Source organism: Acyrthosiphon pisum, chromosome A1 (genome assembly GCF_005508785.2).
Source record: "Acyrthosiphon pisum isolate AL4f chromosome A1, pea_aphid_22Mar2018_4r6ur, whole genome shotgun sequence".
Taxonomy (NCBI): Eukaryota; Metazoa; Arthropoda; class Insecta; order Hemiptera; family Aphididae; genus Acyrthosiphon; species Acyrthosiphon pisum.
In genome coordinates this window covers 118,195,516-118,214,033 of record NC_042494.1, presented here as the reverse complement: position 1 = coordinate 118,214,033, position 18,518 = coordinate 118,195,516, and the positions used below count along the sequence as shown (strand labels likewise).

The window sequence follows — 18,518 nt, the reverse complement described above, 5'->3', positions numbered from 1 at the left end:
TTCATCATTAATTTGTGTCCTATTAAGTTATTTATAGTTTATCCAACGAGATTATTTTAAGAGGACGCCAAACTCAAGTGTGTTGTATCCATTTTCCTTACCTACTACTTAACAAAACTGCATTTATCAGAATCAATTTAAGGTTTTTAAATTTAATATTACACTGAATTTACCTAATTTAGGTCTAATAGTAAAATAAACTACTTAAATACCAATACCATCATAAAATATACTTAGTAATATAAGCTGACAGACCGTCTTCGCTCGTATTTCGTAGGTACATATGATGATTTTAATTGACATTTTATTGAATTTTAATTGAATTTAATTGAATTCATTGAATTCAAATTGAATACATATGTTAAAAGACACTCTAGACACCTACTGTACAGCAGAGCGGTACTCCACCTTATTTTAGATTCTGTGCGTAGCGATGAATGTATGGATTTTACAATTATGTGTGTTTTTTTATTTATTATGTCTGTGTACACGATAAGTATTCAAAATAATGGTTCAATTTTCAACTTCAGAATCTTGTTCGATGGGAAAGTTAATCTAGTTGGTGCATTGAGGAGATCAAACTCCCATATTCTCATTAGTGATCATTAGCGCCGAGAAAAACAAAAAATTCATTAAGGAAAAACGGGAATTTTTAAGCAAAATCATCGAAGTTAGTTTTTGGAGTAACTCTAAAACAAATGACCATTGATACGTGCAATTTTTACTGGTCGATTATATTAGCATTTTCCATACACCATAAAATTTTCAAAATACTTGAATATGTTTTGAACTGTTTACGGACATTTTCAGTTTCCAATTTTCTTATTTTTTTTTCTATGAATGTCAATAAAATTTTATTTGTTGGGTAAAGAATCTTGGAAATGGAAAACAATTCTCCTGATATATTGTTATTTGTTACAATAGCAGTTGAAAAATATCAAAAAAATACATAGGTACAATTTTGTTTAGTAATTATTTGAATTTTTAACAAAATTTATCAAATTTTAAGAATAAAAATGATTTGTAGTTAAACATTTATAGTATTTTCAACTTTTATTTTACTTTATTTATAATTGAAAATTTACAACAAGGTTTCAGGTAAGTAGGTTATTCTGTAACCAAATAATCTCAAAAATATAAAACCCTGTTAGCTCCATAAAATTAATTTTCGCAAACTCAAAATTAAATAAATTGTATAATAATAAAGTTTATTAGGCATCAGAACATTTTGATAAATAAATTAATTGTTCTTAAGTATATTAAGAATGTCATATTTTCATTATAATTATAAATTAACCAAGAATATAGGTACAACTTTCGATTACATTAATTTACCCTTGTTTTGAAGATAATGGTAAAATTATAACTTATGATATTAATATCGTGGGCTGGTTTAATAAAAAGAAAAACTAGTTAAAATAATTAATATGAATTAAAAGTTAATATTTTTTTTATATAAAGATAAATATTTACGTATATTAAAATGTTCATGAAAACTATAGTGTTTTAAAAATATAATAAAATCTATAATATTAATTATTAACCTTTAATAATATTGATTCCTTTCCTAATGTTTAGGATATGAAAGCTAAAACTTAGAAAATGCTAGCATTAACAAACATTGATTTAACAAATTACTAAACATCATAATTCATACGTATTTCTAATATTATATTAATTTTTTAAGAAGTATTTTAATTTTTTTCGTTTTGAAATTGAGTATTTTTTTTTGGGGGGGGGGGGGAATTTACATTTAAATATAGCTATAAGTTATAACACACTAGTTACTACACAATAAAATACAATAACTTTAATTTCGTCATTTTATAATACTCTAGTTGTAATGAACTCTACGAAAACATTCCGAACACCCAATATATTATATATTTATATACATATTATATATATTATACATAGTATACACCCCCTTCGCGACCCCTTGGATCTACGCCTAAGATACTACTACCGTAGATACTACTTAAAACCTGATAAATAATTTTTATATAATTAATATAGTGATAAACCTATTCAATATTATTGGCAGTTTTTCACTAAGTTATCGACATTTTAAATTTAACTTATAATCGAATATTCTTATATTCTGGTTTTTTTAACCTGTGGGGAAGGGTTTTCCGAGATCCGAACCGGCGACGGTGAGCGTCGCAAACGACGCCTTAGTCCGATCGGCCACTCGGTCCCTTTATACAGTATTATAAACAAAGCTAAAAAAAAGTATTTGAAGAAAAACACATATCATCTTAATAAATAATTTCCTCGTTGGGTTTAGAATTTTAAATGATAAAAAGCTAATCAAGAACCTTTTACACATAGGTAGCTGTTAATATTCAAATACAAAAAATTATTAGTTTAGTACATATGTATTATCGTATATTGTATATTAACGTGTTTACCATGCACCTACATATGACTTTAAAATTAAATCATATCCTCTTTTTACACTTTTTAAGCTATAAAATATTCACTTGATAATTTTTCAGTTTGTCTACGAATGACTTTCCCAGTAACTTAATTATGTACCACTATATTTTTAGTGTTATTTCCCCTAGAGAAGTTATCAGTAAGTATATATATTATATAAATGAATCAAATTCGATATATTTTTTCTTGTTAAAGAGTTACAAATTCATTTATAGTGTACGCGTATAGCACAATATTTTTATACTTACACTATGTTACACCTGAGATATAAATGTATAAATAAAAAATTATCTTCTAAAATATCCACATATTTAGTGTACATTTTCCCTTACTCATAGAATAATGTGTAAAATTGTAATTATAGAAATACTATTATTGTGTGAATATTATATGCAATAAATAAAACACATACAACATAAAATATTTCATCAATCATTTGGTGTGTTATTTATGTGGAACACATTAAACTACATCCAACCTCAGTTTTATTTATAAAAATGATTTATTGTTTGCTTAATATCCTACTATCTTGACTGATGATCTAAATAGTTTATGTTATAGTAATTATTATTACCTAGTTTACATTTGAAACCATATTTTTAGAGGTAGTAAAATATTTGATAAGAATTTATGTATGATGCAATGACATTTAGCTAAATTTACGATTTGTACTTTTTGTGAACACACATTCGTTGTTTGATTGACATATTATAATGTGTGAAATCGTGTCCTGCTTTCTATGGGGAAAATAATAGAACAGAACTTTCAAATTTTTATATAGTTTACTATATCTAGTAGAAAATATATTTAGTATCTAGTCAAATCTAAAAAACCTACGATAAACAAAATCTAAATAGAGCAAAAAATGTAACCTACAGATATGTTTGATTTCAAATCTCGTTTATTTTAATGAATGTGATAACACTATTTCTGCCTACAGATTAATACTATATTTAGACATTTAGTTAATACTTATACAAAATGTTATCATAACATACATTTTTTTTGTAATACTAAAATTTATGAATTCCCAAATTTCCATTAATTTTAAAACTATTATTACTTATTACTTTTTTTTACTTACTTATTTGTTCAAGTAGTTGTAAATCGCCCTCAAAGCTTAAAATTCAAGAATTTTTTTTTCCACTAAAAAGAGTAAAATCAAAACAATTTTTTACAAAATAAAATATGGATGTTTTTCTTTTAAATAACTCATAAAAAAATGCGTATTGGAGTATACTTTCTTTTACTTAAAATATACAAAACTTGTAAATATTATGTATTTTTAAAGACTTAATTTCCATTTACAATATAATAAAATTCAAACCAAATTTTTAAGACGTCCGGTGTTATGTTGAATTGTACTCAAACAAAATTCAAAATAAAACAGTGTCTTTAGAAAATACAAATATATTTTAAATATTTGTTCACAAATTTAAGACCATTTAACTATTCTAAAGTGGAAAACTTCTTAGGATATTTTTAATTGATTCTGTGTCACTGTGGCTATATTTTTCATAATGTTTTATTATTCACGTTTTAATGTTTATATAGGTACCTACATCATGTTATTATTATTATGTCTATATAAAGAATGTAGAATAATTTTCATTATACGATTACTGTCAGACCCCTACATATATTTATTTTTAAAGGATCACGTCGCCTGTAGTCACTCCGTGTATGTTCGTATAGAGTAACGATTTTTTTTTATGATTTATAATGTGTCAAAAATGGTGAAATTTTGTGTTTAAAAAAAAAACCATACACAGTATTATATACATAAAGATAATATTATTTATGATATTTTAAAATAAACATGATTTATTTTAATTTATTGAAATAATGTATCTAAATAAAATACTCATAGTAAAATTATATTAAACAATAGTTTTGAATAATGAGAACCACGGATGATCAGAAAAGATTAATTTTTTTATACAGACAACCAACAAAGTAGGTATACAAGACGAATAGATTTTTATTCTGTACGATATTCAAGTTGATTTTTTTTATGTTTTAAAAAAAAATAGTTAATATTTTATACTCATTATTTATTATTTTTATTTTAGTAATTAGTTCTACCTATATATTTATATAATATATTATAATTGTTATTTAACTTAATATAAATCAATACCAACGTATCGTAGATTGGTGTGTATAAACATGTTACATAATATGATGTAGATACACCTGATATTGGTGGATAATGTGTATAGATACGTTACATAAAAATTAAAACAGATTTAGGTACCTATAAACATCATATAATATAATAAATATAATACAAATCTGATATAAATAGGTTTAATTAAACAACATTTTTAAAAAACTTGTTATGTTATATTATGTTATAACTATGTTAAATGTTTAAAATTACTAATTCTTTTTTTTGTTAAAGATAGACAAACATTATGAGGAATCTTGAATTACATTTTCAAATCTTAGATTAAAAAAAGAAAATTTTTATGAATTACCAGCTCAAAATAATTTGCACATTTTCATGATTTTTACGTGTTTCGTCAACATTTAAACGTAAACTGTTTATAAAAAAAATCATGACTATGGATTTTTAATATTTTTTAAATGTCATTGTAATAATATATTAAAAACCTTGTATTAAATTGTTAAGCTTTTTACCCAACAAATAAAATTTTATTGACATTCACAGAAAAAAAAAACTAAAGAAAGGTGGATAAGTGGATGTCGCTTTTCTGTACAGTAGCTGGTTACAAGTTGATCTCTGTAATGGATGGTGTTAAATTTGAATTCAATGATATAATTTATTATAATATCGTTGTATAAGAAAAACGATTCTGAGCGAAAACAGTCAGTCAGCCTATGATATTACTAAATATATTTGATGATATCATTGTGAATAAAGTAATTTACATATAACCTATATAGGTACGTGGAACCTTGTTTAAAATTTTTAATCCTTAGCTATAAAAGTTGAACATTTTATACATTTTTAACTAAAAATAATCATTAAATTTAAAATTTGATATAATTTGTCAAAATATAATTATATAATAATATATATAATGTATATAATTTTAAAATCTTAGATTTAAAAGGAAAAATTTTTACGAATTCTTCACTCAAAATAATTTGCTAATTTTCGTGATTTTTCCATATTTTGTCAATTTTTGAACTTTAAATGGTTATAAAAAAAAATTGTGCGTATGTATTTTCAACGTTTTTCAACTGCTATCGAAACAATATATCAGGAGCCTTGCATTAAATTGTCATGCTTTTTTACCCAACAAATACATTTTTATTGGTGTTTATAGAAAAAAAAACTAAAAAAATTGGAAACTGACAATGTTCGTAAACAGCTCAAAAAGAGTCGAATTATTTTCAACATGTTATGGTGTATAGAAAATGACAATATGAACATTCAGAGAAATTGCCATGTATTTACAGTTATTCGTTGTTGAATTACAACGAAATAATAAAATCCGTTACGTGAAAAATGGAGTGAATATCCAATCTTGTAAAAATATGAAATTCAAACGCTCATAAAAATTTATTTTGACTTGCTTGTAGACATTTTTTTTTTTTGATAAAGATAGATAAACTTATGAGGAATCTTGTATTACATTTTTAAATCTTAGATTTAAAAAGAAAATTTCTAACTCAAAATAATTTGCAAATTTTCGTCATTTTTGCGTATTTTGTCAATATTTGAACTTTAGACGCTTATAAAAAAAAATTGTGACTATTTTCCTAAATTTTTATGTTGTTTGACCCGGGGCTTTTGAAAACTGTAGAGAGTTTTAAATGTTGACCTCCTGAATGCACCAACCAGTTTCAATCTCCCATCGAACAAGATATTGTTGAAGAAAATCGAAGAAATGTTACTGCACCAAACGGTGATGACACATACAAAAATTTAAAAATTTAAAAATTAAAAATTAAAAAAAACACACATCATTGTAAAATCAATATATTCATCGCTCCGCTCAGAATCTAAAAGGAAATTTATTTTGTCAAAAACTAGTTTTGAGTAATAGTTTTCATTTTTTTTTTAGTTTTTCCAGACTATTATTAGAAGTAGGTGTTTATACTAAGAATTTTTAACTTTTGATCATCCAAAGTTACAATTAGATCATATTTTCTACCCAAAAACAGTCTTAAAAGTTGAAATTAAAGATTTTTCCTAGCGTTGACGTCGGGAGTGGTGTTTAACCCCCCCCCCCTTGACATTTTCCCTCCTAATAAATATATTGTTTATAGGGTTCGGGACTGTTTGCAAGTTATTAATTTGTCTTATGAAATGGCGAAATTGAATACAAAGTTTGAATTTGCATATTTGTGTATTTTTTAACTTAAATATGTACATACAATTGTCGGGAAAAATTATATTTGGATAGCATTGAAAAATATCTTAAAAAATATTATCTTTGGTTAGGTACAATATATAGGCGATAATTTTGAGATTTGGGGAGGCCGAAGCCTTTTATAATACTATACTATTATAAAATTGAATAAGCTTAAAAAAATTAAGTTAATGTTTGCGAGGGGCGGAGGGCTGTTAAAGTTGTTGGTGGAGCTTGGCTACAGTTGGCCCTATATTCGCATATGTAAGATTTCATAAGTCTTATTTGTGACAAAACTGTGTTTAAATTATTAAATTTATAATTGACATCTAGATTGTAGATTGTACGAAGAAATGAACATCAGTAGATATAGGTACGTGTTCGTTTATCAAGGTGTTCACATATCACGTTATTCGTTATTACTTATTTATTAACCTAGTACCTATTGTACGCCAGTATTTTTAAAAATAAAGTTGTTATTTATTTATTTATCAGATTTATATACCTACTTATTTTTTAGTTTTTATTACCAAAATTGCAATATGTTTTATGATTTTTCAAAAATAATAGAAATATGTTGCTATATAGTACATAAATTTAAGCATATTTTGAGAATTTCGACTGCATATTTCGATAATTTTTAGTGCAACAAGTCAAGTTCTGAACCCTAAATTTATTTATATACGTAAACTGTAAAAACTTGGTTTTAATCTATACTTAAAACACATCCCCCCCCCCCTTTGATAATCCTGGCTACGCCACTGGACGAATAAAACAAAACATACACACACACACATCAGGATATAAAATTCACAATTATATGGATAAAACCAAAATGGTTTAAATATTGTAAATAGCGAATTCTTAACCACAGTATTATAATAGTGTACAAAGAGATTTTTTCTGTTAACTACAATTACAGCATCTTAAATGATTTTATAAAATAATTTGAGCTGATAACCCAGACAGCATTTTGTAATGATAATATTATAATAGTATTATAATAACGTTATACTAATATTATTCGTTATTATAATGTTATAATAATATTATTAAACAAAAAAATGCTGTCTGGGAATAACCAACAAGAAAATGGGTACCTCCTACGTTGATATATATAATATATACTATGGAAAACTAAAAACTTCGTATCCTTTTAAAATTGGTATTGTATATATTTGTAAATGAGCCCTAACTAGATTTATTGTTAATGTGCTTATAATTTCCTTTAAAGTATCCATAACCACATAAATGAATTAATCACGAAGTTATATTCTAATCTGGTAATAAGAAGAGACACAAATTGAATTATTTCTCAAGGCACTGATTATATATATAAACTTTAAACTTGTATTGTTTGCATAGGTACATTTTTAAAGTTGCGTAATTTTATCATTATACATACAGTAATATTATAATATAGCCTATAGGATATCTTAGAACTCATACCACTAATTTTCTCTTAAATATTTATTTTACAAAAAAAATTTTTGTATTATAAATATCTATTTTTATGATATCATACATTTTAAAAACTTGAAGATAAAAATATGTTTTGGCCAGCAATAGATTGATATAGTGCCGTGGCTATATTATTTACATTTATGAAATATCGAGAAAAACTATAAGTTTTAAATAGATCACTGAATACCAACATTATTTAATACTATATACCTACTAGCAGACTACGCAGACTACCTACGTATGATATACGCTATAGCTCTATTCAGTGTGTATTATTTAAGGGCTATATAAATTATAAGTATTATTATTTTATTTTGATATTATACCTAGTACCTGCCCTACCTATATATTAATATTATTATTATATTATTATTTTATGTATGCATAAAAAATGAAACAGATACTGAAAATTAATTAATTTAAAATAAATGTTAAGAATCATTTAAAATTGGTTTTAACTAGAACTCTAATCTTAACCCTTTATTTATATTATTTTTATCTAGAACTGGAACCAGGATCAAAACCGAATAAAAAACAAAATTACCAGAGACCTAGGTACTAGAAATTACCTAGGTACTAGATATACTAGAAAAAGTCCTTATCACTTTAACACTGCCCCACATTCGATTGATACTCCTTTCGCTTCCCCATAATCTGCTCCAATTTCGAAACTACGCTATAGATACCATACTACAATTGTCCATTGATATTAATTATATTTTTAGACGTATCTGGTATTAAATATTATCGTTCGTACTCAATATAAAAATTCCAAACAGTAACGATAATAACACTTCACTACTGATACACTATGATTAACAAATACAAATAAAAATGTCTATAAGTATTGTGCTCAATATTATATAAATATAATACATGTGTGTACACCTTATTTGATCAATCTTAAAACGAATACCCATAACCACCTTTTTAAACTTTTTTTTTTTATTGATCGTGAAGCCCGGCAACTATGGCCATTTGCAGCTTATTTTTATTTGTAGGGGAGGAAATTGTAGGTTCATAAACACGTGTGTTTTTGTTTGGCAGATTTTTTAGAGGGCACCCGTAGGTATCTGCCATGCTCGGGTAGTCGGGTGGGGGATTGCGGAACTTCTCTCCGGACACTGTGACTTACCCGAAGAAAAATTCTCTTTAATTATTTAAATATTTTAGGTTTATTAATATAGAAAATAATGATTATACTTTTTGTTGTCAGTTTTCCGCTTTCACCTATTACAATGTTTATAGCCACTTTCAGAAACAAAATGTATTCATATATTATTATGTAAAGTAATTTTATTGTTCACTTTTTGATAAATTATAATAGGTACAGATACAATTTATACACCTACTACCTATACATAGGACAATAGGACATAGGTAATGTTTAGTTTTCATAATAAAAAATATTATAATGTTCAATAGGTATACATATTGGTACCTATTATAATCTCTTTAAAAAAATTCAATTTAAAAATGCTCATAACTTACTTATAAAAATTTAAATATCAATAAGAACATACGATATAATTAGATACCCTATATATAATATTTTTACCTTTAAGTTTAATATGTAAATCCACTGTAATATTTAAAGCTAACAGCATAAAATTGATTCTATTGAACGAACAGTTTTTGTATTCTGCGTTTGTAAAACAGGAGACAGCACTTGGGGTGTGGTGTCTTCTTAATATAAGTTTCTTTTGACATTTAAAAATATTTGTTTTCTTGTGGTAATTTTTAATTTAATGAATCATTATCAGTAACATAAAAATCATTGGAACACTTATTACTTTTTTAAAATGATATATATATTATATAATATATTAAGCCATTCTGAATCCAAAGTGTTGTACTTTACATCATGTGAGTATAATTTCAATAACTAATATATGACACATTTTGATTGAATTGTGCAGTTAATTTTACAGATACCTTATTAGTTATTACCATTTACCATTGAGTATATATGTATTGTACAATATATACTCAATTCTATTACTTATTATAAATTTATAATATTCAATAAAATTAATGTTTGTGTTCAACATGTTGTACTCATTAACGTTTTAAATTTGCATCATTGATTTATATAAATTCATAATATAAACAACATTACGTTGGTTTAAACCTTTAAGCTTTTAATTGTGTATTTGTTATCACAAAAAAATCAGATTATTTAACTTTATTTTTGACGAAAAACAAATATGTTTGGAAATGTTATTAGTTATTAGTTTTATTTTTATTTTTATTATTTATCAGTGATATACATCGGCCCATGACAGGACGCGTGATATTCTACTCAATACATAAAATATAAAACGTTATTAAAAAAGCATATACTTTATAGGACGTTATAACTAAATCCCTAAAGCAAGATCAAAACTTCAATTTATAAACATGAATATTGTAATGTGGTCTTATATGAAATGAGAGGATGAGGGTGAAAAAAGTGTAACGTAATAACTATACGGTTTCTGTATTTATAATATGGGCTGTGAAAATATTAAAAGCTGTTCAATGGTTAAAAAAATACATCAAAATAACATATAATAGCTATAGGTTAGTTTCTCGTTCCGGTTCTGTCATTCCTGATGCACTGGCCGGTATATTATTTGATTAGTTTCGTGCGAACTCGTTTAAAATTGCCTAACGAGATTAGTGACCAGAAGTTAAATTCTAGGGTAATTTAGGTTAATTCCTTTTAACAAATGGTAGGTTTATAACGAGTACCTAACGTATAATAAAATCCCACTTTTATTATTTAATTTACTCACACTACGTACAGAAAACTTTCACAATCATATAAATTATACTTATCTAAATATGCAATTATTAAATATTCCGAACCTATGCATAAAGTTGTTTCATTGAGTTATATAATACTACATATGTACCTGTATATGTGGTGGCGGAGGGGAATGAGATAATAATATTATAAACATCGAAAAAAGTATATTATTAATGATTTTTCACTACGAAATAATGTATTATTTCGAATTGGTATAATGAGTGTCTTCATTTTTATGTTTAACCATTTTTTATATATTTTGATGCTATAATTGGTCCATACATTGATCAATGATCATATCACATCGATATTGTTAAGAAACACCTTTGCCGAAAAATTAAAATGCTAAAATTATTACCTAATACGGGCATTAAACTATTTAATCAAGATGCAATATGCATAATAGGTAAAAATAAATTAATAAATCAACTGCATCTTCGAAATTAAAATATAAAATATATAAAACATCTTGCAACAATTTACATGAAAACTAAGTGCTCAAGTAGAATATCACTTATCACATTGTAATTTAAGAAGCCTAAATCAATCTACAACACGTGTAAAACTAAAGTAAAATGGAATCATAAATCATTTTAATCTCTAAGTAAACCCTGTATCAAAATTTCGTTCCGTTGGATGTGTGCCATCCCAAGGATCGCTTAAGTTTGAATAAGTTTAAACTGTGGAAAACTGAATAAACTGACTCAAATGGTAGATGAAAAATATAAGTAACTCATATTCATAAATAATGATAAAGGATCATTTAAACAGTATATTTGGTTCAGTGAAACATTTTATATAGATATATAAAATATATATTTATATTATATATAATACCTATAATAATTATTATATGCATTTAGGTACCTACCTATCATTAACTACAACTGTATACAGGCAAATTAATAATTATATTTATTTTGCAAATATGGTTTTTATTTTAAATATCAATAAAAATGTGTATGATTTTCAATTCAATACATTTTAAACCATAAATAAACTCATTAAATTGTTGATACTATAAGTAGTAGCGTTAATTAAATATAATATATTTTAATCAATGGTAGTAACTAGTAGTAAACAATGATACCTACTTTCATAAAATTAAATTTTACACACAGGTGAAATACACAACGAAATTACCTATACGATGCTCCGTACAAAAAAAATTATGTTCATTGCCGAAAATTGACTTTCCTACTTTACACATAAATAGCACTCTAGAAACGGGAACATAAAGAAAATCCCGCAGTGAACACAATAAGCTTAGATTTAAACATTTAACATATTTGTGCGTACTGCGTGACTATTAGAGTTCAAAAAATTCTTTAAAGTTTATATATATACTTTTTTTGTAAGTTCTTATATACCATAATTGTGTGGAATACAATGTACATCGGTACGTCGAAGTTAAAACTATACTAAATTGTGCACATTATTCTTGAGGTTAATGGTATATATTGTATATGATGATATACAGGTTTTTAACATTTGACGAAAATGCAATTTAAAAAAAAAACCAAAATGTTAAGTACTTGGCAAAGGCACAAGAGTATAGTTGATAAATCTTGTTGAACGTTTCGTTAACGTTTTTTTTTTTTTATTTTTGAAAATGTAATTTTCTTTTTTATTAATATAAAATAATTACTCGATGTAATATAGGTAGGTATGGACTCAAATGAAATTTCTTTAATCCAAAAATAATGATAGTTTCCTTAATTTGTTTTATACTTTAGTAGTTATAATAATTACAGTATCAACCATAATATTATATTATTATGTATAGGTACATGTATATTCTCAATAATCCAACAGTAATACCAACTTATTTAAATAAAGGTATTTAACTATATTGCTACGACGTGATATAATTGTTGAATAATTGTGTTTTAGTACGATCATTATCTGGGTTTACATTATATGGGCATGATCCCACTGCTGAAAATATTGGTTTCTGAAAGTATTTAGTTTTATCCCATAGGTGATATATTATAGTGTATTTTAATAAACTAAAAAAAATAAAAATGAAAATATAATATTCTTTAATTTAAAATAATAGTATCGTGTTTCAACAATGGCTTAAACTTTAAAATTGTTTTCATCCAATTCAAATATAAAATGCATTTTAATGAAGACATACATTTTTAAATGATAATACTCCCCTTACACACACACATTGAAAACAATATCTGTAATCATACATCAAACATAACATAAATTATTGTTAATTTGCTAAAAAAAATACACATAAGTACAATTACATGAATTTATTCATTATAACATTTGTATAATACATCAATTTATCTAAAAGTACCAATACTCGGTATATTGGATATTATATAATATTATACAATATTAATTATTAGTCTTAAAAAGATCGAAGAAAGAAAATACCACGTTTGTAGAAACTTTAGAATTCTTACAAAAGAACAAAAATGTATATGACACTAGGATTGTCAGCTGCTTATAGTATCGTGTTATTGTAAGAATAATACTATCTACCTATATAGTTATAGACTATAGTAGATTTAATTTAGCGTATATCATACATTTATACGTATATATATATATGGGTATTGCGTACACGCACTTTATAGGTAGAAGCATAAAAGATTTGCATTGGATGATAGTTATTTGTACTTTCATAAAAAAATAAAACACTCGAATGGTTTTGAAGAAGTATTGAAAACATAAGGTTGAAAATAAAGCAATAAAACTGAATTAAATGTATTGTAATATTATGCGGTTTGACTATTTATTGGTACACAAGTATGTTAAACTGACCCAAGTGCTATTTTATTTACATTCTTATATTGAGTTTGTGAAAGAAAATATTATCTAGGATTCACTATAACATAATAGCACACGTTTTTTATTACCTCAATTTTCAATAATATAGATACAGTAGTAAATATAGCCGCGGTGCCACTGTGCGATCGTGTTTATGAAATATTCATTTTTATTTATACATTTTTAGGAAAAACGACATGTGCTAAACATATTTGACTAGCCTATAGGTATATAATATATTATAAATATTTTCCCGACAATATTATGCGACGATTACGATTACAGTATATAGCTAGACGTACGCTCTATTTGAATGTAAACTTCAACCGGTAAGTCACACGCTCAAACCCCGATTTTGGATCTCGTATACGAAGATTCAGATTTAAAATGTCACAATACACTGACTTTCAATCATTTATACAAAAAATGTAATCTCAAAAACATGTAGTTGGTACTATGTAGATACAACAATGTTCCCCGGGAATATAATAAGTTTTCAAATATTGATCATAGGTTTCAGTTTTAAATTAAACTTATGGTTGTAAATGATCCAAATGACAGCTCTTTATTGATATTATGTCATCATAGAATGTTTAGATATTTATTCTTTAAAAAAAAGTTATTAAGTAACTATAATTTAATTTTTTTATTAAAATCTGTACAATGATCACAAAATGAACGATCCAACTTTCATTTACATGAAAATAAAAATAAAAATAAACATAAACATACTGAAATTGAAATACTGAATAACATAAAAATAATACTTTTTTTTTTTTTAAAAGAAATTTCCCGAGAGGTTGTGGAATATTCCCTGTTCTCGAGAACATTCCTTGGGGAATATTCCTAATGGCACATCACTAGTACTATGACAATTTTGTGCAAAGTATTTTATTTCTTATTAATTTTTTCTTGCTCAATAACTCTGATACGGTTGAAATTAAGAATTATCATAACCAAAATGGATCATAAATGAAAAAAGTGAAGACCACTTCACTGTATTATATATATATTATATGCGTATACTTGTATGTCTGAATTTTATTTTCAGTACATGGGAGCGTCTATGGTATTAGCTCCAGCCACGGTCACATACGCCACTGTCAACCAACAAGACATGTTCAACATCTAAGTAGACCTTGAAAACTTAAAATAATTCATTGGATGAGCGAGAAAACGCTCAAGGAAGATTCACATCGAGATATCAATCATATAAGTATAATGTTGTGTTGTTTTACCTATTTTAAAATTATTATGTATCTTCTATAAGACCTAGATCGTATAATTGGCTACGTTCTACGAGCTAAATATATATTGTTCATATGATAATTCTTAATTATATCTTTTAAATCAAACTTTCGGTGGATAGCGATATGTCCCGTGAAAGGATTGAGACAGGCCCTCGGATGGGGTGAAGTATAATAATAAGTCTTCGTTTATATTCAATCGCCTCTATATTCCTCCTATTTTTATTTTTATTTTACATTATTATACACTATTTGAATAAAATAATAAATGCTCACTTTGATGTCATCCGTCATGTTATTCATTATTATTATTGAAATGTTGTAATTATTTTTTAAGTCAATAATTAGAATAGACTGATACTATGTATAATGTATATTGTATAAATTACTCAACTACCCGGAAAATATATTATGTTTACCTTTTCAACCATATCATGCACGTGTAAGAAAAAAAAAACATGGTAAATAATATTTTACCTATGACCATGCTACATTCATTTTCCCCTAGTTTTATTCTTTTTTTGGCAAAACTGAGTTCCAAAATGTATTTTAATATTATTGTATTTATGTAAAAAGTTTTTAAAAAATATATTGTAAATGCTAATTTAAAATTTATGGTTACAGGGATTTATCCAAGTTTTTCTATGCTGTACAATTTTTTAATATCTGCAAAAAACAAAATATGAGTTAAAACCATATACAATTATAAAAACTAAATTTATTAGATATCCCGTCTCCAATAAAAATTAAGTAAATTATAATATAAATTTATAACTTGAAAATATTTGAATAATGCAATTGTGATAGAAAACTCTTCTCGCCTTACCATTTAAGAACTTATCACCATCGTCTTCATTCAAATGTATGAATAGGTATTTACTATTAAGGTAATACACAGTGTAATTGATATTACATAATTATACTTAAATAACCGATTTTTCAGATATTTAAAATGTCATATTTTAGTTTTTAATCGTTGTTATAATATACAAAATTACAAACTACAAAACTATATCCATGTTTTCATGATTTAAAACATTGTGTAGGTACATAAGTCTTACGAATTTCATAAAATAACACTAAAAAATACTAAGGTCATTTTAATTTTGGTTTTAAAATAAATATCTTTAAAAACATAGAAGTATTGGATAAATCTCTGGTATTGATAATAATATTATAAGCTTTTGTATTAAAGACGAAACTATACTCTATAACATTTAGGAAATTACATATTACTTTTTCAATGTTATTTTTTATGATTTCGGAGATACATTAATAGTTTTAACGCTATAATATATGTGTTTTATTTTTTTAATCAAATCATTCAGGCGAATGTTTTATTCCCACATAAAAGTGTTTAATGACTTAGCAATAATCGTGTATGAATGAAATAGGTACGTAGCAAAAATCTTAAAATCCGTTGTAACTACCTACCTATATAATATTAGACAATAACTAGCTAATCAAAGAGAAGTACCTATATTATTAAAATCATTATGTATTTTTTATAGAACCCAGATTTATTTTACTTTAAAAATTTAATTTAAAATTAAATAATTATAAGTATCGTCATTATTTTTATTTTTTATTTTATTCAAAACGGATTTTAGTAATAACCCATAACTTTATGTATTTAAATATATTCAAATAGAACTAGATTATAGGGTTTTCCACAATAGCAACGTTTTTAGAACTATAGATACTTATCGTACTAGTTTATAACAAATATGATTTATATAAAAACAAATCAATTTAATTTAAAAATATCAATTGTTGTGGTTGTTTTTTTTTTTTTTAACAATATTTTTAGAGAAGTATTCATTACTTCTCCTAAAATCTAGTCATATTTTTACTAACAAATTACCATATTGATATTTTTTATTCTTTTTTGATCAATTTGAAGTAATTGCATGTGTACACCACACTATAGTATTATAAACTACATACTTACGTATAAACGAACGTAATATCTGTATTATATATAAATAACTCTATAATATATGTTCATAAAATTATAATTGTATTAATGTTGATCGTAATTATAATAATAAATGATCTCTTTTTCTTTGTATGTATACTATTTATTTGCCGATCAAGTGCTGGAGTGCACACCATTATAAATGTTTAAAAATAATTTAAATTGGTACCTACCTATACAGTATAATATATAACTATATAAGTTATTTTATATGCACATAGGTAGATTTGAAAGCCTACCTAACATAATGGTAAAATAGTTCCAATTTGTTGTTAAAATAACCGATGTATGCGATTGTATACTTTATACTTTTCGGGATACCAAGATGAATAAAAGCAAGTCAATGTGAAAATGGCAAAAATAAATTCACAGGGCTTTAAACCTTAAAAAAATTTTAAGTATTAATAGAAATTGTTAAAAATATATTTTGTTGCATTCAAAAATGAGTAACTGAAGAAACGGCCAATTTTCCCCAAATATATAAGTCTTAATACATTTTTTTAGATATTATTTAATTTTCAAAATAAATTGGCTTTTTTAACTAGTGTTAAGACAATTTAAGAAAATTTAAAATGTATACTTATTTAAGTATTTTCGATTTATGTTGGTAAAATCATTTTTTCCCGATAAAATAACTAGAAAATGTTTTACAAGGTAAACCTCATAAGTTGTACTAATTTAATAATATCAAAAATACATACAACAATATTTTTTTAGAAGTGTTTGAACTTTAAATTTTTACAAAATTGGATAAATAAACAAAAACGGTTTTAGAAATGTTTTTGTTCACCATAGCGTATTTTATCATTTTCTATGCACAACAAAATATCCGGACTAATTTATTTTAAGCTAATTATACCTCGAACCTATTTACATCATTCTACGGTACCTATGTTAATGTTTACTAGATAATTATTATTTAATTAAAATATTGCATACGAAGACTTCGGTCAAAAAATGTACCTTATTATTAGGTGTGATAGAAAAGTAAATATTAGTAATTAGAGCTTCCCGGTTTTTTTTTAGATTCTGAGTGGAACGATGAATGTATTGATTTTACAATGATGTGTTTTTTTTTTTTTTTATTTTTTTTTTCATTTATTATTTTTTTTTTTTTTGTGTCTGTCATCACTTTTTAGGACAGTAAAACTGCTTGGATTTTCTTCAACAGTACCTTTTCTGATAGGAAAGTGAATCTAGTTGGTACTTTGGGGGGTCAAAAGTAAAAACTCCCATTTTCAAAAGCGCCAAGAAAAACCAAAGAAAAATTAAGGAAAAACGGGAATTTTTACGCAAAATCGATTTTTCACAAAATTGAATTTGGTTTTTGGTGTAACTTTAAAAAAAATGACCGTAGATACATGAAATTTTGACTGAATGTTTATATTAGCATTTTCTATACATCATAACATTTTCAAATATTTTGACTTATTATGAGCTGTTTACGGACATTGTCAGTTTCATTTTTTTTTTTGTTTTTTTTC

At 25.1% G+C, this 18,518-nt stretch overlaps 1 protein-coding gene across 1 annotated transcript in view; it reads left to right on the top strand.

Moving 5' to 3' along the window:
* Positions 1-17,043, top strand: part of LOC100572326 (dopamine receptor 2) — a 147,835-nt gene extending 130,792 nt beyond the window's left edge. Inside the window, exon 4 of the mRNA XM_008180155.3 lies at positions 14,861-17,043. Within this exon, the coding sequence (XP_008178377.1) occupies positions 14,861-14,941 (81 nt within the window). The 3' untranslated portion in view covers positions 14,942-17,043. The remainder of the gene's footprint in view (positions 1-14,860) is intronic.
* Positions 17,044-18,518: the final 1,475 nt, after the last annotated feature.